This window comes from Salvelinus alpinus, chromosome 17, assembly GCF_045679555.1.
Source record: "Salvelinus alpinus chromosome 17, SLU_Salpinus.1, whole genome shotgun sequence".
In the NCBI taxonomy this organism is placed as follows: Eukaryota; Metazoa; Chordata; class Actinopteri; order Salmoniformes; family Salmonidae; genus Salvelinus; species Salvelinus alpinus.
Genome location: NC_092102.1, coordinates 48,444,931 through 48,467,916, shown reverse-complemented (window position 1 = coordinate 48,467,916; position 22,986 = coordinate 48,444,931). Strand labels below are relative to the sequence as shown.

Genomic DNA, 22,986 nt, shown 5'->3' with positions numbered 1-22,986 from the left:
CAGGTCATTACTGTCTACCAAAGATGGGCTACTTTCCTGTGTGATGGTTCGTCCCACTGAGGTATACACCGAGTATACTAAACATTAGGAACACCTTCCTCATATTGAGTTGCACCTCCCCCCTTTTCGCCCTGAGAACAGCCTCAATTCATCAGGGCGTGGGCTCTACAAGGTGTTCAAATCAAATCAAATTGTATTGGTCACATACACATATTTATCAGATGTTATTGCGGGTGTAACAAACTGGGTTGTAGGCGTTCCACAGGGATGCTGGGAAATGTTGACTCCAATGCTTCCCACAGTTGTGTGGATGTCGTTTGGGTGGTGGACCATTCTCGATACACACAGGAAACCATTGAGTGTAAAAAACAAAACAGCAGTGTTGCAGTTATTGACACAAACCGGTGCGCCTGTCACCTACTACCATACCCTGTTTAAAGGCACTGAAATATTTTGTCTTGACCATTCACCATCTGAATGGCACACATACACAATCCAAGTCTCAGTGGTCTCAAGTCTTAAAACCCCTTCTTTAACCGGTCTCCTCCCCCTTCATCTCTACACTGATTGAAGTGGATTTAACAGGTGCCATCAATAAGGGATTGTAGTTTTTACCTGAATTCATCTGGTCAGTCTATGTCACGGAAAGAGCAAGTGTTCTTAATGTTTTGTATACTCAGTGTAGACCTGTAGCTTCATCCACACATACAGTATGAAATGGATACATTGTAGCAGAGTAGCTGGTGGTGAATGAGTGACCTCTGTCTGTGGGATGGAAGGATGGTCACACTTTAAAAAATTGTTTTTGTGGGATGGTCATTGGGTGTATTCATTACGCATTGCAACAGAACACAATTACAGTTTGAGAACCAAACGGAAGTAAACAGAGCAAACAGAACTAAACGGGGAGGGACCTACATTAATTTGTCCAATAGGAAATCTTGTTTTCGTTGCGAAACGTTTCCGTTTGCGACAGACTAAACTTTTCGCTACATAATCGGTGTAATGAATAGACCCATCGTCACAAGCCAGAGAAAAACATTCAGTTCAATTCAAAAGGGCTTTATTGGCATGGAAAACATACGTTTACATTGCCAAAGCAAAAATAAATAGATAACAAACAAAAGTGAAATATACAATCCGAAATGAACAGTAAACATTACACTCACAAAAGTTTAAAAGGAATAGAGAAATTCAAATGTCATATTGTGGCTATGTAGTTTTTTAACAATGTGATAATAATTGAAGCACTAAAGGGAATATGTATTGACATAAATATGGGTTGTATTTACAATGGTGTTTGTTCTTCACCGGATGCCCTTTTCTTGTGGCAACAGGTCACAAATCTTGCTGCTGTGATGACACACTGTGGAATTTGACCTAATATATATGGAAGTCAAAATTCGAATCAAAATTCGATTTGTTTTCAAATTCTTTGTGTGTCTGTGTAATCTGAGGGAAATATGTGTCTCTAATACAGTCATATATTTGGCAGGTTAGGAAGTGCAGCTCAGTTTCCACCTCATTTTGTTGGCAGTGTGCACATAGCTCGTCTTATCTTGGGAGCCAGGTCTGCCTACAGAGGCCTCTCAATAGCAAGGCTATTTTTTATTTTTTTATTTCACCTTTATTTAACCAGGTAGGCAAGTTGAGAACAAGTTCTCATTTACAATTGCGACCTGGCCAAGATAAAGCAAAGCAGTTCGACACATACAACAACACAGAGTTACACATGGAGTAAAACAAACATACAGTCAATAATACAGTAGAAAAATAAGTCTATATACAATGTGAGCAAGTGAGGTGAGATAAGGGAGGTGTGAAGGCAAAAAAAAAAGGATGCTCGCTGACTGGCTCACTGGGTCACTTTGTGGAAAGTCACACGTTTTCCTTAATTTTCGGTCAGTCACAGTTGACAGGTATTTTGCCACTGTGTACTTACTTTCTGTTTAGGGCCAAATAGCATTCCAGTTTGCTTGTTTTTTTGTTGTTAATTGTTTCCAATGTGTCAAGTAATTATTTGTTTTCTTATGCTGTAATTGTTGTTTGTGAACAGAGCCCCAGGGCCAGCATGCTCAGGGGTATCTTCTCCAGGTTCATCTCTGTGTGTGATGGAAGGTTTGGGAATCGCTTACATACATTGTCTGATGACGTAAAAACAACGCGTCACGGACCTGTGTCTAGCTAGTTTTCGTAAACAAACACAAAAATGTTTTAAAGGATTTACCGAACGCCTTGAAGTGATTATATATGGATGATAAAGAATAATGTATCTATAATGTTAACTATAGCTACGCCATCCACCCCATTAGCTAACTAGAGTAACTATATGCTAGCTAGTGAACTAGCAGGCTAGCTAGCTCGTTTTTAACCATCATCTTCGCCTTCTCTCAAAAAAGTTTGATATTGAATGGACATTCATTTTAACGACATGGTAGTGTTCTCCGTTTAAAACGTTAACATGTTTGATATTAAATGTGAAAAGAAGGACCGCGACGGACTAAGCACGTATGAAGGAATGTAGCTAGTTCGCTGACGCGAATAGGTATGCTATAGCCAGTTGTACGAGCTAGCACACCGAAATCATTCGGCTAGTATTGCGCCGCGATAGTTTGACTTGTTAACCAGCCAGCTATAGTGGTGTCAAGTTGAAGGACTCCATTGTCCGGTGCATTTTGAGTAGTCTGTTCCCCAGAAAATCGCATCGAGCTGTCATCATCATCTCTCGACTCGCGGTCAAATGGAACGGTGACAAAGATGCTGAAGATTCTCCTTGTCCTTTGTACGCTAGGTCAGAGATGATTTAAATTTTTTGCTCTGTGCCTGATGGTTATATGGTGTAATTTGTTCATTCTAGAACTAGCTTAGTATTTCAATGTGCTCTTTGATGTGATGAGCAAGTGTCATAACCTTGACTGTAAAGGTACTGCTTTGTACTGTAGCAATGACTCCTCTGCAGTATTTTCATGATTATAGTTCTAATGTACTGTTTTCCTCTCTTCGTTATGCTGTTCCCATACAGGCTGTGCTCTTGTTACTTGGGATGGAGTCAATGCAGATGGTGAATTGCTCAAAATGATACCCTCTGCAGATGGCGTGTCGTTCATCCGGCTCGTCAATGGGGACAGTGAATGTTCGGGGCGTGTGGAGGTATTCCAGAGGAACCAGTGGGGGACGGTGTGTGACCACGGCTGGGACCTGAGGGAGGCTGACGTGGTGTGCCTGGAGCTGGGCTGTGGGCTGGCTGAGAACGCCCTCCGTGGAGCTGCGTTTGGCAGGGGCTCCAGAGAGATCTGGCTGAGGCACGTCCAGTGCTCTGGCCACGAGGCGAGCCTGATGCGATGTCCCAGGGTCCTCCACAGTTACCTCACCTGCACCCATAATAATGACGCTGGGGTGAAATGCTCAGGTGAGACTGAGGCCCAGGAGGATAGCCTGGTGCCAGATCTGTTGAAACTGTTTAACAGATCCCCAGGCTACAGGAGGCAAGGACACCTAGGATTTGTTATGGGACAGAAAACATTTCCATGTTGGAATACATATGAACAATGGCAACGATTAACAATTGATAATATACGTGTGGTGTGATTTTTTTGTTTTGTTTGTTGTTGAGACAATGTATGTGGCTAGGAACTATCCTAATGGATATATAACAAAGCTTTTGTCCCTTACAGGTACACTGTTGATGCCCACCCTGTCCCTGCTCTCCCCTCACACTGTCTTCTCTGCCGGGGAGGCGGTTCGCTTCAGCTGTACTGTGCTACTGGGCCACCACCTGAAGGACTTCCACCTGTATAAGAGGGGCATAGACACCCCGTTGGTGACTCAGAGGGTGGACTCTGCCCAGACCAGGGTGGAGCTGACTCTGTCAGACCAAGAGGCTACACACCAGGGCAGCTACAGCTGTCTGTACAGGATCAAGGGCAGCTCTCCCTCCTCCCTGCTCAGCTCTCCACCTAGCAACTCTATCAACATCACTGTGGGTGAGTCATCAGTTCGATATAAAATGGAAGAAAACAAAGCTATTTGCTACGGTAATGCCCTAAAGTTCAGTGTTCATATGTTCAGGATAGATGGTAGTACCGCCTCATTTCACTCCATTTTCAAAACATGTTCTCCTTACTAAACACTTTACCTTTACTTTATCTTTTGTCATTTTTTGGTTTTGTCTAAAGTCCTGATATCTTTTCCCAGAAACAAAAATGACTTGACTGTGACTTGTTTTGTAAGTTGGATCTATCCTGTAACTCAATGACGGGTCAAATTGATGCCCAACCCCCTGTTTTCCCTCTCGCCAGTGGAGCTGCACACTCCTCTGCACTGGTACAACACGTCCATCGAGGCTCCCACAGGCTCTGTCATCAAAGGCCACAGCTTCAACATCACCTGCTCCACCGAGCAGCAGTACCCTGGAGGTAACTTGATTTAATTTATTTATTTGCCCTAGTCCTGGAGTAATTTCAATTGAGATTCTCCAGTCAGCAAGTTTTTTTAGTCTTGGGCTAAGCTGTGCACGGGAAACCGGTCCATAGAGCCAAGAACAAGCAGTACATTGTTTTTGTAAATGTAGCTATCTAGTCATATTATCTTATTTCCTTACTAAGGTTCTGTCCAGCTGCGTCTGATCCGTTCCAACGGCACGGTACGACAGTCGCTGCCTGCCCTCTCGCCCTTCGTCACCTTCGCCTTTTTAAACGCACAGCGTTCCAACGAGGGCTACTATTACTGCCTCTACAAGGTCCAGCTGGGCGGGAGAACCTTCATGTCCCGGGAGAGCCAACCGCTCCCTATCTCCATCAGAGGTGAGGCCATGCTAGTCAACATCTAGGGCAGTAGCCTGGTCCATCAGAGGTGAGGGCATGCTAGTCAGCATCTAGGGCAGTAGCCTGGTCCATCGGAGGTGAGGCCATGCTAGTCAGCATCTAGGGCAGTAGCCTGGTCCATCGGAGGTGAGGCCATGCTAGTCAGCATCTAGGGCAGTAGCCTGGTCCATCAGAGGTGAGGCCATGCTAGTCAGCATCTAGGGCAGTAGCCTGGTCCATCAGAGGTGAGGGCATGCTAGTCAGCATCTAGGGCAGTAGCCTGGTCCATCAGAGGTGAGGGCATGCTAGTCAGCATCTAGGGCAGTAGCCTGGTCCATCGGAGGTGAGGCCATGCTAGTCAGCATCTAGGGCAGTAGCCTGGTCCATCGGAGGCGAGGCCATGCTAGTCAGCATCTAGGGCAGTAGCCTGGTCCATCAGAGGTGAGGCCATGCTAGTCAGCATCTAGGGCAGTAGCCTGGTCCATCAGAGGTGAGGCCATGCTAGTCAGCATCTAGGGCAGTAGCCTGGTCCATCGGAGGTGAGGCCATGCTAGTCAGCATCTAGGGCAGTAGCCTGGTCCATCAGAGGTGAGGCCATGCTAGTCAGCATCTAGGGCAGTAGCATGGTCCATCGGAGGTGAGGGCATGCTAGTCAGCATCTAGGGCAGTAGCCTGGTCCATCAGGTGAGGCCATGCTAGTCAGCATCTAGGGCAGTAGCCTGGTCCATCGGAGGTGAGGCCATGCTAGTCAGCATCTAGGGCAGTAGCCTGGTCCATCAGAGGTGAGGCCATGCTAGTCAGCATCTAGGGCAGTAGCCTGGTCCATCAGAGGTGAGGCCATGCTAGTCAGCATCTAGGGCAGTAGCCTGGTCCATCAGAGGTGAGGCCATGCTAGTCAGCATCTAGGGCAGTAGCCTGGTCCATCGGAGGTGAGGCCATGCTAGTCAGCATCTAGGGCAGTAGCCTGGTCCATCGGAGGTGAGGGCATGCTAGTCAGCATCTAGGGCAGTAGCCTGGTCCATCGGAGGTGAGGCCATGCTAGTCAGCATCTAGGGCAGTAGCCTGGTCCATCAGAGGTGAGGCCATGCTAGTCAGCATCTAGGGCAGTAGCCTGGTCCATCAGGTGAGGCCATGCTAGTCAGCATCTAGGGCAGTAGCCTGGTCCATCGGAGGTGAGGGCATGCTAGTCAGCATCTAGGGCAGTAGCCTGGTCCATCAGGTGAGGCCATGCTAGTCAGCATCTAGGGCAGTAGCCTGGTCCATCAGAGGTGAGGCCATGCTAGTCAGCATCTAGGGCAGTAGCCTGGTCCATCAGAGGTGAGGGCATGCTAGTCAGCATCTAGGGCAGTAGCCTGGTCCATCAGAGGTGAGGCCATGCTAGTCAGCATCTAGGGCAGTAGCCTGGTCCATCAGAGGTGAGGCCATGCTAGTCAGCATCTAGGGCAGTAGCCTGGTCCATCGGAGGTGAGGCCATGCTAGTCAGCATCTAGGGCAGTAGCCTGGTCCATCGGAGGTGAGGCCATGCTAGTCAGCATCTAGGGCAGTAGCCTGGTCCATCGGAGGTGAGGCCATGCTAGTCAGCATCTAGGGCAGTAGCCTGGTCTATCAGAGGTGAGGGCATGCTAGTCAACATCTAGGGCAGTAGCCTGGTCCATCGGAGGTGAGGCCATGCTAGTCAGCATCTAGGGCAGTAGCCTGGTGCCAGATGTGTTTGTGCTGTATGGCCTACTCCTATGGTTGTTGAGTTGCCAAGACAACACAAACATATCCGAGGTCAGCCTACTAGGGCACCAACTCAGGCCTTGTGGATTGGTGTCATGAAGGTTATTTATCGATTTAGAACGGTTATCTGAATGTTTTTTGTTGTTGTCATGGATTACCAGATTCTTAAATTCTAATGCAGAGAAAGAAACCCAGATGATCATAAAAATAGATGATCTAGTGTTTAGTTGTAATGAATTATATGAAAAACTCTAATGTAAACTGTTTATACTTTCATATAATGACTGTCTGTCCGTCTGGGTTGTGGCCATACATATATTCATGTTTGTTTGTGTCCATCATTGGTTGCGTCCACCCTTATCAGACCTGGAAGATATAAACCATGTATCACTTCTCATATTGTCTGTCCATCTGGGTCGTGTGCCCCTCATCAGACCCGGACCCAGTGTTGAGCCCTATGGTGATCAGCTGGCTGGCGTCTGCTCTGACCTTCCTCGTGGCTCTCATCATCATCATCGTCGTTGCCAGAGTGCTCTGCAAGAGGGAGAAGAAACCCTCGGAGCTAGAGAGAGAGACCAGAACCTGTGAGTCCTTGTCATGTATAATTCACCTTCCTACTCCTAGCTTTAGCCTAGAATCCAAGTTGGGGTCAGTTCCATTTCCAGTCAATTCAGAAAGTAAAACCAATTCCACATTTTCCTCATTGAAAAGTATTGAAGGGAATAGGAATTTCATTGTTCTTCCTGAATTGAAATGGAATTGACCCTAACCCCGCTGGAATCCAAACTGATATGCTTAGAAACAATGGTGATACAAAGCATGTCAGTTTGTATTCCTGGCCACGGTCAAGGTAACCACGGTCAAGGTAATTTAGAAGAATCATCCTGTACAACCATGAACACACTGACACGACCATTTACATGTCTGATTTGATCAACAGGTGTGGACAACACTTACGTTGCCTTAGCAATAAAATTGTGAGTTGGGCAGTTGCTGTATATTTGGACCTGGTGTTTTTGAGAGAACCGTAAAGGTGGAACCATGGAGAGACATTCCTGAGCTGACAAACCTTCCTGAAGGATGGCTCTGGAGCACAGGTGGAGAACACACACACAAGACCAAGTTACCAAAACACTACGAAGGAGACATCGACACGGACATTGCCTCAGTCTCTCACCATCTACTAGTAGTACCTGGTAGAATCCTGCATTAGAACATGACAGCAGCACTTGTAGGTAGAATAATTGTTAGGTCATCATCTATATACCAGGTACACTGTAATAAACACTACAATCAACAATGGAAAAGGGCAATGACTATAATGACCCTTTCTGGACACATTGGCCTTTCGGGAGCAGTTGTCATGCCAGCTACAACTGATAATTATGGACATGAAATAGAACACTGTGTTCCAATGATTTAAAATATCCAATGTAGCTGTGTTTATCTCGATATCAAATCGTTTCTGGGTAACAATTAAGTACTTTACTGTGATTTGTTTTCAAATAAAATAAACAAAAATAGCTTCTTTTGCAAAGACTTTCTCAAGCAATCATTTTTCTAGGACCTGTCTGGGAGTGGTCTGAGTGCAGAAAACGGACTAATAACTAGTTCAGTTAACTAATATACTGCCTAGTGATGTCACCAGGCAGGTCAAATCTCCATCCCACCTGCCTAGTGATGTCACCAGGCAGGTCAAATCTCCATCCCACCTGCCTAGTGATGTCACCAGGCAGGTCAAATCTCCATCCCACCTGCCTAGTGATGTCACCAGGCAGGTCACATCTCCATCCTACCTGCCTAGTGAGGTCACCAGGCAGGTCAAATCTCCATCCCACCTGCCTAGTGATGTCACCAGGCAGGTCAAATCTCCATCCCACCTGCCTAGTGATGTCACCAGGCAGGTCAAATCTCCATCCCACCTGCCTAGTGAGGTCACCAGGCAGGTCAAATCTCCATCCTACCTGCCTAGTGAGGTCACCAGGCAGGTCAAATCTCCATCCCACCTGCCTAGTGAGGTCACCAGGCAGGTCAAATCTCCTCCATCCCACCAAAAACAAGTTGAAATGTCAGGTGGTCTTTTCAAACAGCTCTTACACTAAAAGGGCATTATCATCATTTTCATAGTATTATTCCAGCATCAATGTGGAAATATATATATAAAACACAGGAAAATCACATTTTAAATGATGGTCAACAAGAGAACAGTGGAAACTTGTTGGACTGAAGAAAGATTCACTTAGGTTTGTCTCCGCTCCTGAATGGAGTAGTTTGATAGCCTGGTCTCGGATCTGTTTGTGCTGACATGCCTCTGTTGGTGAGACAATAACAGAAGTGGGTAAGACGGCACAAACAGATCTGGGACCAGGCTAGAAGTTTGATATTGGTACTAAGACTGAAAGTTTGACTGTGAAACATCAATTATGTTGTTTACACTATTATTCTAATTCATTTTATTTTATTAAAAGACAGCACAGTAAATTAAACAGGGGCCAACATCAAGGATACTGAATTCTTGCTTTTACAGATAGCGATCCAAAGGTTAAGAGAAATGTCTAACGTTGCAGCTATAGGAGTTGGGAAGGTAGCGCTTACAGATCTGTGACCATCTTACTGATAGTTGTGACGTTGCCTCGGATGCCCAGGCTTCACTCCATTTGGAAAGATGGCTTTGAGACCCATTGGGACGTCCATCTCCGAGAGAGACCCGTCGGGACGTCCATCTCCGAGAGAGACCCGTTGGGACGTCCTTCTCCGAGAGAGACCCGTTGGCACGTCCTTCTCCGAGAGAGACCCGTTGGGACGTCCTTCTCCGAGAGAGACCCGTTGGGACGTCCTTCTCCGAGAGAGACCCGTTGGGACGTCCTTCTCCGAGAGACCCGTTGGGACGTCCTTCTCCGAGACCCGTTGGCACGTCCTTCTCCGAGACCCGTTGGGACGTCCTTCTCCGAGAGAGACTCGTACGCCCTCTGTAGTATCTAGAATCTATGGGGTTTATATTTCACTCGGTATGAATTACCACATTCACTAAGTTCTATTCACTGTGGAGCTGGGAACAAATTACAAATAATTTATTTTCTTACATTCTGTTATCACAGGTTATATCTTCTAGTAGTTAATACTACTAAGCTCTAATTCAAATGAAATAAAGAAATAGCGGACAAATTGATATAAAAACATTTATTTTAAAGTTGGAGAATCCTATGAATGACTCAATGGCTGGATACAAAATATATCTGAACAGTCAGAAAAATCTATGTAAACAGTTACTGTCCTGCTGAAAGTATTTTCATTTGTAAACTGAGTCTGTCCTAAATGGCATCCTATTGCCTATATAGGACACAGCCTGTGCTTATAAACATTCTTGTGTGACCAAAGTGATCTCCTCTGATAAAACAGACAAGTGTCTGAAAACGTTAAAAAGTTACTATTACAAATGATACTGCAGGTGTAGAAAAATAAAAAACAGTGGCATGTCTTGTGGTGACGTCAGGCGTTAACACGAGTACATCTAACAAAACCACAACTCACATTTCAAATGACGATACACCGACCACAGCAATTACATTTCTATAAATGTATGGATAGAAATCATTAACAGTTCAAAATGATACGGCACTTCATTTAGAACTGTATTGTCCCCCACAATTAAATCGGGGGGGGGGGGGGGGGGGGGTATGGATCTGTTTATGGTAGCCTTGTTTAGAATTTTGCAACGTCATTTAGCATTTTTAAAACGGTATTTAGAATTTTGTGACGGCATTTAGAACTTTAAAACGTCATTTAGAATTTTGTGACGTCATTTAGAACTTTAATGCCAGGTGAGGTTCTCCTGAGGGGTATACTACAATGCAGGATCCATGAGTTAGCCAGCTATCTTCCAGAAATAACTAGACATTTTCCAGTTAAAACTTAGATGTGTTTTTGGTTGTTGAGTCAATTAGACCCCCCCATGCCCATTTCAAGCTACAGTACTGCTTTGTATTACTGTATACCCCCAAGAATGCAGAGAGAATATGAGGATACTGCATCTGGCTGACTAAACAACTAGATGGCTCATTGTGTCAGGACCTTTACACAAATAGCCATTACCAAATCATACCAAATAAACCGTATCATATACATTTACTGTGGGCTCTACATTTACTGTGGGCCGTGGGCTCTCTACATTTGTGAAGATGAAGATAGTACTGTGAGTAAAAGTGGCTTCACTATTACCCACAGTAGAAGCACCCTAAGATAGTTCTATGATAAACAGAACACTATATACACATCACCATCTAGTAACTACAATAGGAGTTGGGACAGGAGGAAATGTTACTGCTTTCCTTTCACCAATAGTAAAGTTCCCAGAACCCAATGTCAGTCACCTTATATAAAGAACACGCAAAAAGAGTTAAAAACAGGCATGGGAAATGCCATAATATATTTGTAAAATATGCAAACTGGGTCGTATTCATTAGGACACACGTTAATCAAACATTTTAAAAACATTGTCCAACAGAAAACAAGCGATTCTTATAGCGCAAGTTCAAATAGTACTTCCCCATTTTGGACCGTTTCTTGCCTAATGAACACAAATACATTGACATGTATTTGTAAATTTGATCATTGGATTTTGTTAAAGGGGCTACTCTCTGCAGACTCCATGTTAGTGAATATGAAGTAGAGGAATCCGGCTACGATCAGGAAGACCAGGAACTGGATCCAGAGAGGGATCAGTCTCCCAGAGCTCGTCGTGTTTTCCTTCTTCACGACACCTCCAGACTTCATCACGGGCGTTGGTTTGGAGTAGGATGATGAAGACGACGGTGTGTTGTAGACATGGGGCCTGAAAACAGTCTCAGACATGACTACATTCAGCTATGTGATCAGAACAACACAGTAAAAGCTTCCTTTGTTAAGGGGATAGGTCTGTTTTTATACAGAGCATTCATACACCTTGACTTATTACACATTTTGTTGTGTTACAGCCTGAATTCAAAATTGATTCAATGTATTATTTTTTCCCCTCACCCATCTACACACAATACCCCATAATGACAAAGTTAGATATTTGTAATGTTTTTTTGTTTGCAAATGTATTGAAAATGAAACACAAATCTAATTTACGTAAGAATTCACACCCGAATCACCTTTGGCAGCAATTACAGCTGTGAGTCGTTCTGGGTAAGTCTCAGAGCTTTGCAAACCTTGGATTGTATAAGATTTGCATACTTAAAAAAAAAAAATCTTCAAGCCTTGTCAAATTGGTTGTTGATCATTGCAAGGCAACCATTTCAGGTCTTGCCATTGGTTTTCAAGTAGATTTAAGTCACAACTGTAACTAGGGCACTTCTTGGTAAGCAACTCCAGTGTAGATTTGGCCTTGTGTTTTAGGTTATTGTCCTGCTGAAAGGTGAATTCCTCTCCCAGTATCTGGTGGAAAGCAGACTGAACCAGGATTTCCTCTAGGATAATGCCTGTGCTTAGCTTTATCCTGTTTCTTTTTATCCTTAAAAAAAACCTCACATTTCCTTGCCAATGACAAGCATACCCATAATATGATGCAGTTACCACCATGCTTAAAAATATAAAAGTGATACTCCGATGTGTTGGATCTGCCCCAAACATAAAACTTTGTATTCAGGACATGAAGTACATTTCTTTGTTACCTTTTTTGCAGTTTTACTTTAGTGCCTTATTACAAACACAATGTATGTTTTGGAATATTAGTATTCTGTGCAGGCTTTCTTAATTTTCACTCTGTCATTTAGGTTAGATGCCCTTCTTTACAAGGCACTGGAAAACCTCCCTGGTCTTTGTGGTTGAATCTGTGTTTGAAATGTACTACTCGATTGAGGGACCTTACAGATAATTGTATGTGTGGGGTACAGAGATGAGGTAGTCATTCAAAAAAAACATGTTAAACACTATTATTGCCCACAGAGTCCATGCAACGTATGTGACTTGTTAAGCACCATTATTATTCCTGAACGTATTTAGGCGTTGCCATAACAACAGGGTTGAATACTTATTGACTCAAAACATTTCAGCTTTATTTTGTATTAAATTTGTAAACATTTCTACAAACATAATTCTACTTTTACATTATGGAGTATTGTGTGTAGGCCAGAGACAACATCTCCATTGAATCTATTTTAAAATGAAGGCTGTAAAAAGTCACGGGGTGGGAATACTTCCTGAAGGCACTCGGAAAGTATTCAGACCCTTTTAGTTTTCCCACATTTTGTTAAGTTACAGCCTTGTTCTAAAATGTATGAAATTGTTTTTCCCTCATCAATCTACACACAATACTCCATAATGACAAAGCAAAAACAGGTTTAGAAATGTTTGCAAATATATTTAAAAAAAGAACGGAAATATCACATTTACATAAGTATTCAGACCCTTTACTCAGTACTTTGTTGAAGCACCTTTGGCAGCACTACAAGCTTGGCACACCTGTATTTTGGGAGTTTCTCACATTCCTCTCTGCAGATCCTTTCAAGCTCTGTCAGGTTGGATAGGGAGCGTCACTGCACAGCTATTTTCAGGTCTCCAGAGGTTTTGGCTCTGGCTGGGCCACTCATTTTCAGGTTTCCTCCAGACGTGACACTTGGCATTCAGGCCAAAGAGTTCAATCTTGGGTTCATCAGACCAGAGAATCTTGTTTCTCAAGGTCAGAGTCCTTTAGGTGCCTTTTGGAAAACTCCAAGCGGGCTGTCATGTGCCTTTTACTGAGGAGTGGCTTCCGTCTGGCCACTCTACCATAAAGGCCTGATTGGTGAGTACTGCAGAGATGGTTGTGCTGTCAAGGTGACCAACAGGTTTTTGGTCACCTCCCTGACCAAGGCCCTTCTCCCCCGATTGCTCAGTTTGGCCGGGCGGCCAGCTCTAGGAAGAGTCTTGGTGGTTCCAAACTTCCATTTAAGAATGATGGAGGCCACTGTGTTCTTGGGGACCTTCAATGCTGCAGAAATGTGTTGGTATCCTTCCCCAGATCTGTGCCTCGTTACAATCCTGTCTCGGAGCTCTACGGACAATTCCTTCAACCTCATGGCTTGGTTTTTTCTCTGACATGAACTGTCAACTGTGGGACCTTATATAGACAGGTGTGTGCCTTTCCAAATCATGTCCAATCAATTGAATTTACCAGAGGTGGACTCCAATCAAGTTGTAGAAACATCTCAATGATGATCAATGGGAACAGGATGCACCTGAGCTCAATTTACAGTCATATAGCACAGGGTCTGAATACTTATGTAAATAAGGTATATTTTTTTAAATTAATTTGCAAAAGATTCTAAAAACCTGTTTACTTTGTCATTATGGGTTATTGTGTGTAGATGTGAGGAAAATGGTTTATTTAATCCATTTTAGAATAAGGTTGTAACTTAACAAAATGTGGGGAAAGTGAAAAGAGTCTGAATACTTTATGAATGCCCTGTACTATAGGTACATTCCAATGGAACAGTGGACTACCTAGTGTATATGAATGAAGGATACATGTCAGAGAAGCAGAAATCACATCTCTGAACAATTAGCTTGGTTTCAGATTGGTTTATGCTGTATTGCCAGCTCGTATTGGTTGTTTTCGGGAACAATAATGACCATAGGACTTGGCAAGACCGCAACAGATCTGGGACCAGGCTATGAAAACATTTGTTATACATAAACAATGTGAAATCTGTTTAAACAAGACTTACTCATCAATGTACTGTCTTCCGCTGCTGTACTCTGGTCTTGATCTCGAATAGAGTTTACTGCAAAGGAGAGAGAAAAGCTTTGATACATTTTATTAAATCAACTGATCACAAAAACACTGAATAACATCACAACATTTACTAATGCAAAGCTATCTGTAAACATACTCATCCACCCGGTCCCTCTCTCTGTACTCTGGTTTTGATCTTGAATAGGGTTTACTGCAAAGGAGAGAGAGAGAGAAAAGCTTTGATTAGTTGTATTGGTCCACTTTAAATCAACTGACCACAAAAACACTGAATAACATCACAACATTTACTAATGCAAAGCTATCTGTAAACATACTCATCCACCCGGTTTCTCTCGCTGTACTCTGGTCTTGAATAGGGTTTACTGCAAAGGAGAGAGTGAGAAATTCTTTGATTAGTTGTATTGGTCCACTTTAAATGAACTGACCACAAAGTTATCTGTAAACATACTCATCCACCCGGTCCCTCTCTCTGTACTCTGGTTTTGATCTTGAATAGGGTTTACTGCAAAGGAGAGAGAGAGAAAAGCTTTGATTAGTTGTATTGGTCCACTTTAAATGAACTGACCACAAAAACACTGAATAACATCACAACATTTACTAATGCAAAGCTATCTGTAAACATACTCATCCACCCGGTCCCTCTCTCTGTACTCTGGTTTTGATCTTGAATAGGGTTTACTGCAAAGGAGAGAGAGAGAGAAAAGCTTTGATTAGTTGTATTGGTCCATTTTAAATCAACTGACCACAAAGTTATCTGTAAACATACTCATCCACCCGGTCCCTCTCGCTGTACTCGGGTCTTGAATAGGGTTTACTGCAAAGGAAAGAGTGAGAAAAGCTTTGATTAGTTGTATTGGTCCACTTTAAATCAACTGACCACAAAGTTATCTGTAAACATACTCATCCACCCGGTCCCTCTCGCTGTACTCTGGTCTTGACCTCATGTAGGGTTTCCCATCTCCAGAAGGCCCCTCACTTCTAACCTGCAAATATGAGAAACAGAAGAATATATTATAAACTGAGTGGTTCAAGCCCTGAATGCTGATTGGCTGAAAAATCATTTATTTTAATTATTATGTTGATAACCAGTTTATAATATCAGTAAGGCAATCCAGAGGTTTGTGGTATTAGGTCAATATACCACGGCTAAGGGTTGTATCCTAAGAACATCCCTTATCCGTGGTATATAGGCCACATACCACACCCCCCTCGTGCCTTATTGCATAATAAGACATTCTGTCTACAAAAGGACATGTTGTAGAAACAAATGAAAACAAAATAATCATTACTTACTGGTGTCTGACAGGTAACGTAGGTGACTTCTTCCTCTGAAATTAAGAAAAAAAGTAAACCAACATTCCTAAGTTCCACTTTATTTAAATTTTTATTAAACTTTTATTTAACGAGGCAAGTCAGTTAGGAACAAATTCTTATTTACAATGGCGGCCTAAAACCGGGCAAACCCTATCCAGGGCGACGCTGGACCAATTGTGCGCGGCCTTATGGGACTCGCGATCACGGCCGGTTGTGATACAGCCCGGGATCGAACCAGGGTCTGTAGTGACACCTCTAGCACTGCGATGCAGTGCCTTAGACCGCTGCGCCACTAGGGAGCTTAGTTCAGTCTAATGGTAGATGTATGCCTAAAGTAGCCTTGTGTTATCATGCATGTCTAACTTACTGTCCTCTCTGTAGAAGGTTCTGTCTGGGGATGGTTTTGTCACAGTGACCTTGGCTTTGGCCATGGCTTCTTTCAGCTTCTTCTCATACAGTGGTCTTGTAGTGTCTCCAATGCAGAAATGTTAGATGTGGCTCAGTAATGCAATTAAACCATAGTTACATGATTATTAGAATATCATCAGTACATTTGAGGCTGTCTGGTCATAGACATGTAAGTTAGTCTATTAGGCAGGCCTATTCAGACTAGGAATTTGTAGCTAAAATAACTAGCCCAGCCCATGTATTGTAACTTTAAAACATAGGCTGGCCTAGCCAACTACACTCCATGATTAACGATGGCTTTCGCGGCAAATAAATAATATAAAATAAAAAATAAAATATATATACACACAACTAGTGTGGGAGGACTGGAACTCTGATGTCAAATAAAATAACGTTTTTTTAAACTACAGATTTCAACTGTGTAAATGTGTTGTTATTCTTTCATTTTCTGTGTGGTCAGAGCTGCAGTCCGCCCACACTAGTCAACGCTCTGGGTAAGTTTAGCTTAGCTTAACGTGAGCTAATTCAAACTAATCAAAACATGACTTACCAACGACAGGCCCATGCTTAATTCCATACTCATCCAGCAGGTCCTTGATTTCTTGGTCAGATTTATTGCGCAGTGCGGCCATACTGTCGGCGATATATTCGTAGCTACTCTGATTGAAACAGACAATTACTCGTGTTGACTAACAGTTACAGTTTCATTTACCAAAAAACCAACCTTCTGTCCCCACCCACTTCCACACAACATTCCTGTGTTATTTCCGGGTCCTCGTTGAACATTCTATTGAAACTGTGACAGCGCCCTCCTCTGAATTTCTTGCGCGTTGGCAACAGTCACGTAGTAACGTTACCAGAGAATGTATAAAATAAGATGTACATTTGTGTGCAACAACAACAACAACAAAAACGACTGACGCTTAAAGTTTAATGGAATTATAAATATACCCTTTTATTATCCACAAAACAGATAAAGACATGATGTAGATGAAGCCATGATGACAATAAGTGACAGACACTACAGCATATAAGGAGATAGCATTTGCCTTACAATTAAGCATTTTTTAACTTTAACTACTGCTACTTTACGTTCTAATTATATTCAGACACATTGACAATACAGTACAGTTGTTAGGCAAGACAATTTTAGCCGCATCACCAGTCCAAGTCCAGTTGGTATCTTGTCCACCAAAATGTCAGAAGTCCAATCACTGTCAACAGGGTTATCTTCACCAGTAACTTTAGCACCCTCAGACACTACAGAAACACACGTGTGTCAGAAGAATCAATCAATGAATGATGCCATTTTCTTTTATAGCAAGTTGTGGGTTAAAGACTTACTCGGTCTCTCTTGGTGTGAGTCTGAGCCATTTTGCTGAGATCTTGTAGTTCTCCTTGTGGCTCCTGAGTCTCGGGTATACTCATTGTCTGTCTCTCAGGCTCACTCTGCTCCTGAAATAGTCACAACATCGTCATGTGCTGGTGGCTGAAGGAAAGAGACAAAGAGAGAGAGAGAGAGAGAGAGAGAGAGAGAGAGAGAGAGAGAGAGAGAGAGAGAGAGAGAGAGAGAGAGAGAGACAAAGAGAGAGAGACAAAGAGAGAGAGACAAAGAGAGAGAGACAAAGAGAGAGAGACAAAGAGAGAGAGAGAGAGAGAGAGAGAGAGAGAGAGAGAGAGAGAGAGAGAGAGAGAGAGAGAGAGAGAGAGAGAGAGAGAGAGAGAGAGAGAGAGAGAGACAAAGAGAGACAAAGAGAGACAAAGAGAGAGAGAGAGAGAGAGACAAAGAGAGAGAGAGAGAGAGAGACAAAGAGAGAGAGAGAGAGAGAGACAAAGAGAGAGAGGGAGAGAAAGAGAGAGAGTGTGTGTGTTTGGGCTTGTGTGTGTGTGCGCGCACTTCAAGCCTTTCTGTAGAATCCAGGTCCTCGTCTCCATCAGATAAGTTCTCGACCAAATCTACATCACTGCTGCTAAGAACATAGTAGACAGGCAGTGACATAGTAAATCATTTCACTCATCTATACCACAGTGACATAGTAAATCATTTCATTCATCTATACCACAGTGACAGTGACAGTACCTATGACATGTCTTGTTTAAGTAGAAATAGGCATTTTCTGGTTGGCGGTTGTCGTAAGTATTTTTATGGTTGTTATTTCACTTACCTGTCTGTGTATTCAATAACTTGAGGCAGGGGATCCATGCAGAACTGAACTCTAGGCTTCCTCACTGAAAAATCACATTCTGTTCCCTTGGCATTCTCCCCCTCTTCTTCATAATCATTATAAAACTTGTAGAATGCCTTGATTCTCTCTTTCTCTTGTTCCCAACTCCCATCATCCTCTTCATCGTCCTCTTCATCTGCAAGTTCTCCACTCTCTGTGATCCCAGACGCGTCATATTGGTAATCTTGAATTAAACCACCACGTTCCACATTATTTTCCCCTGTGTCCCAGCTTATATCAGTGTGAATGTGGCTCTTCAATCTTCCTGCTAGTTCCAGTTGAACTTTGCAAAGATGTTCCTCTTCTAAAACGCCTGGCCCAGCCTCACCCCAAAGCCAAGTCTCCCGTTTATCCTCTCTTTGTTCAGCCTCCGGTGTCCACAACGCTCCGGGGAAACTTTCCTCAGAATCAGATGATGACATGTTGCCGGTACCTCTGGAGATAGTTATAGCTGCTCTACAGCGTCTGGCCTCACTGTGAAGGGTAAAAGTGGGAACGTCAGAGATGGTTTCTGAAAGATGCAGGTCGGCAGCAACACTCTGCTTGGAGCTGTCCTCCTCTCCACCTCCCCACTGAACTTGAACAGGAGGATCCTCAGATCCCCGGTCTCTCCGAGGAAGACCCTGGTATCTTGGCTGTGCCGGGTGTTCTTCATTATACTTCTGTTGTTCCTCCTCATCCTCACTAGAACTGCCACTGGAACCATTGCTGTCACTCTGAGGTTCAAGATGGTATCCAATACTCTTCCTCGTGCTAGTGTCAATATTGGTATTGAACATCGCACAATCTTGCTCACCTTCTCCGCGTGGAGAGATAGCGGCTGTTACCTCTTCCGTGACGTCTACGTTCTCCTCTGTATTCCAGATTCCCTCCAAGGGACTAGACAGTTTTCCTCCATCCTTTTTGTATTTACATGGAGAGCAGACAGAGGGGTAATCTGCAAATCTTTCATCCGCCTCTTGGTGGTCGTCCCATTTGAACTCCTTAATTTTCTTCTGAAGCGGGTGTTCCACGAAGGTGTTGGCCATAAGAGCTGCAGGATCTGGACAATCATAAACAACCTCTGGAGCTCCATCTTCATCTTGCTCTTCTTCCTCTTCATTCTCCTGAGGAACAGTCTGCTGGGAGAGTAAGTTCGCTACTTTATTTCCCTCTTCTCTCTGGTTTTTGGTGATAGAGCTAGTCAGGACCTCCGGGTCTGAATCAGGTGATTCCTCTTGGTTTTCTTCAGCCGTCTGTCTTTCCTCTTCTTCGCGTATACCTGCTGTGATCTCCATGGTGACATCTTCAGTGACACCCACAAAACACCTCACACCACTGTTCTCGTAAGCACCTTGCTCTGCGTTTCTGACTTCACGGTTTTCACTCTCTTGTTCGGCAAAAGGTTGTCCTGTGGTTACAATCTTCTCTATGTCCTGTAGAGCACCATCCCAGCTTTCTTCATCGTAGTGAACAGACCAACCCCCTGGCGAGCCAAGGTTCTTTATTCCTGTGTCCTCTTCTTCTCCCGAGTCCATCATCTCTGCCTCTTCCTCATCAATAGGTTGAGTATCCTCTTCTCCTGAACCCATCTCTTCTTCATCAATATGCTGTGTATCCTCATGTCCTGAACCTATCTCTTCCTCATCAGTATGTTGAGTCTCCTCTTCTCCCGAACCCATCTCTTCTTCATCAATATGTTGAGTCTCCTCTTCGTCGTCATATATCTCCACTGAGATATGGTCAGATACAGTTTCATTTTCTCCACCAGGCTCTCCCTCTACCTCTTCCTGTCCTACATCTTCCTCTTCCTCTCTCAGTACCGGTAACGTTCCAGGAGACATGTCTGGCCTGGCTTCGTCAAAATGCACAGACTCAAAGTCTAACTCTCCTCCAAGGAAAGATGGGGGGGATGTGTCTGCAACGACAACATCACAGACAGAAAAATATCATATGAGATGGAAAATAATAACAAAGACAGAAAAACAAAAACAAAAACTTTCAGGAAGTAATTGCAGTAAATGTCAGTGAAGATGCAGTGCTCTAACTACCAGCTGCATTAACACTTACCTGAAAATGCATCCGTTAACAAATGAGCAAAGTTCTGTTCCGTCTTCTAGGTGGAATAGGAGATCGGTAAATTCAAACTATATATGTCGTTGCATTTTTGTGCATTTAGTTTTTCAGTTTACCAAGAGACAAGCAGGCAAGAGACATGTTATGATTTAACGTTTGACAGCATTTCATTTCCTATTAAGTTTTTCAGATTTCTGACAGGAAGAGAGTGAGTTTAGTGTTACATCTGTTATTGCATCAGGTAGCTTCCTGTCAAAATGGGGATACAGAAATAGAACAAAACACATTGACAAGTAGTGACAGACAGACAGTACATAAAGAGAACTACAAAATAGTTTAAACTAATATGTTAATTAAAATGGCAGAAAATCACAGTCTGTTAAAAGCATTTGCTTTGTCATAAATAAAGTCCCACATGAGAAGATGTTTATGTGGATGTACTCACCGTAGATTCAACATGTCAGCCGTGCTGTGGTTTTTACTTTCAGATGTAGAACACAAGCCCAGCCCTACCTCCATCCTTCAGAGATGTAGGCTACCACTTCCACCCTGTCTCTGTCTGTCTCTGTCGGTCTCTGGCAAATTAAGGTGCATCAACTGTCTAGGTCCTATACCATATACTAGGTCTAGGTCCTATACCATATACTAGGTCTAGGTCATATACCATATACTAGGTCTAGGTCATATACCATATACTAGGTCTAGGTCATATACCATATACTAGGTCTAGGTCCTATACCATATACTAGGTCTAGGTCCTATACCATATACTAGGTCTAGGTCATATACTATATACTAGGTCTAGGTCCTATACCATATACTAGGTCTAGGTCCTATACCATATACTAGGTCTAGGTCCTATACCATATACTAGGTCTAGGTCATATACCATATACTAGGTCTAGGTCATATACCATATACTAGGTCTAGGTCCTATACCATATACTAGGTCTAGGTCCTATACCATATACTAGGTCTAGGTCATATACTATATACTAGGTCTAGGTCCTATACCATATACTAGGTCTAGGTCATATACCATATACTAGGTCTAGGTCATATACCATATACTAGGTCTAGGTCATATACCATATACTAGGTCTAGGTCCTATACCATATACTAGGTCTAGGTCATATACCATATACTAGGTCTAGGTCATATACCATATACTAGGTCTAGGTCCTATACCATATACTAGGTCTAGGTCATATACCATATACTAGGTCTAGGTCATATACCATATACTAGGTCTAGGTCATATACCATATACTAGGTCTAGGTCCTATACCATATACTAGGTCTAGGTCATATACTATATACTAGGTCTAGGTCCTATACCATATACTAGGTCTAGGTCATATACCATATACTAGGTCTAGGTCATATACCATATACTAGGTCTAGGTCCTATACCATATACTAGGTCTAGCTCCTATACCATATACTAGGTCTAGGTCATATACCATATACTAGGTCTAGGTCATATACCATATACCATATACCATATACCATATACCATATACCATATACCATATACCATATACCATATACTAGGTCTAGGTCATATACCATATACCATATACCATATACCATATACCATATACCATATACCATATACCATATACCATATACCATATACTAGGTCTAGGTCATATACCATATACCATATACCATATACCATATACTAGGTCTAGGTCATATACCATATACCATATACCATAGCATATAACTTACTGGTGAACATATACACATGGTTCTTATCTCCATTCTTGCATAATATGTTATAAAGGATCAATCCAAAATAGTCTTCAGTCTGCAGATATCCCCAAAAATATATAATGTATTAGTCTTTGTGCTGACTGGAATAATATATTTTCTCATACTATATCTCATTATGATATTTTTCTGTCTGTGATGTTGATTTTGTAGACTCTATCCCTGAAGGAGAGTTAGACTTTGAGTCTCTCTATTTTGACAAAGCCAAGCCAGACATGTCTCCTGGAACATTATTGGTGCTGAGAGAGGAAGAGGAAGATGTAGGACAGGAAGAGGTAGTAATAGCCTGGTGGAGAAACTGAAACTGTATCTAACCATATCTCAGTGGAGAAATATGATGTGAGAGTGAATGAGAGGAGACTCAACATATTGATGAGGAAGAGATAGGTTCAGGAGAAGAGGAGACAACATACTGATGAGGAAGAGATAGGTTCAGGAGAAGAGGAGACTCAACATACTGATGAGGAAGAGATAGGTTCAGGAGAAGAGGAGAATCAACATACTGATGAAGAAGAGATGGGTTCAGGAGAAGAGGAGAATCAACATACTGATGAGGAAGAGATGGGTTCAGGAGAAGAGGAGACAACATACTGATGAGGAAGAGATAGGTTCAGGAGAAGAGGAGACTCAACATACTGATGAGGAAGAGATAGGTTCAGGAGAAGAGGAGAATCAACATACTGATGAAGAAGAGATGGGTTCAGGAGAAGAGGAGACTCAACATATTGATGAGGAAGAGATAGGTTCAGGAGAAGAGGAGAATCAACAGACTGATGAAGAAGAGATGGGTTCAGGAGAAGAGGAGACTCAACATATTGATGAGGAAGAGATAGGTTCAGGAGAAGAGGAGACTCAACATATTGATGAAGAAGAGATGGGTTCAGGAGAAGAGGAGAATCAACATACTGATGAGGAAGAGATAGGTTCAGGAGAAGAGGAGACAACATACTGATGAGGAAGAGATAG

At 42.9% G+C, this 22,986-nt stretch overlaps 3 protein-coding genes across 15 annotated transcripts; 1 reads left to right on the top strand and 2 right to left on the bottom strand.

The window, feature by feature from the left end:
- The first annotated feature begins 2,048 nt into the window (after nt 1–2,048).
- Nucleotides 2,049–8,048, top strand: LOC139543111 (uncharacterized). The gene is made up of 7 exons (XM_071349293.1): nt 2,049–2,791; nt 3,023–3,409; nt 3,675–3,983; nt 4,299–4,415; nt 4,605–4,802; nt 6,959–7,108; nt 7,465–8,048. Exons 1-7 carry the CDS (start codon nt 2,758–2,760, stop codon nt 7,503–7,505), a joined length of 1,236 nt encoding a protein of 411 aa, XP_071205394.1. The 5' UTR covers nt 2,049–2,757; the 3' UTR covers nt 7,506–8,048.
- A 1,641-nt stretch (nt 8,049–9,689) lies between these two features.
- LOC139543109 (emerin-like) lies at nt 9,690–16,716 on the bottom strand. Of its 12 annotated transcripts, XM_071349280.1 has the most exons (11): nt 16,514–16,715; nt 15,923–16,027; nt 15,535–15,569; nt 15,142–15,224; nt 15,008–15,055; nt 14,866–14,919; nt 14,690–14,743; nt 14,556–14,603; nt 14,378–14,431; nt 14,213–14,269; nt 9,690–11,355 (listed from the first exon to the last, which is right to left on the bottom strand). In XM_071349280.1, exons 1-11 carry the CDS (start codon nt 16,593–16,595, stop codon nt 11,133–11,135), a joined length of 843 nt encoding a protein of 280 aa, XP_071205381.1. In that variant the 5' UTR covers nt 16,596–16,715; the 3' UTR covers nt 9,690–11,132. The 12 variants fall into 12 exon arrangements, with proteins under 12 accessions (XP_071205381.1, XP_071205384.1, XP_071205382.1 ...); XM_071349283.1 differs by lacking the exon at nt 14,378–14,431 and having other exon boundaries at nt 16,514–16,716; XM_071349281.1 differs by lacking the exon at nt 14,556–14,603.
- A 176-nt stretch (nt 16,717–16,892) lies between these two features.
- On the bottom strand, nt 16,893–20,475 carry LOC139543108 (uncharacterized). Of its 2 annotated transcripts, none has more exons than XM_071349278.1 (5): nt 20,238–20,475; nt 18,129–20,085; nt 17,861–17,933; nt 17,308–17,418; nt 16,893–17,223 (listed from the first exon to the last, which is right to left on the bottom strand). In XM_071349278.1, the coding sequence occupies exons 2-5, from the start codon at nt 20,009–20,011 to the stop codon at nt 17,122–17,124; spliced, it is 2,169 nt and encodes a 722-aa protein (XP_071205379.1). In that variant the 5' UTR covers nt 20,012–20,085; nt 20,238–20,475; the 3' UTR covers nt 16,893–17,121. The 2 variants fall into 2 exon arrangements, with proteins under 2 accessions (XP_071205379.1, XP_071205380.1); XM_071349279.1 differs by having other exon boundaries at nt 17,861–17,930.
- Between the last annotated feature and the right edge of the window lie 2,511 nt (nt 20,476–22,986).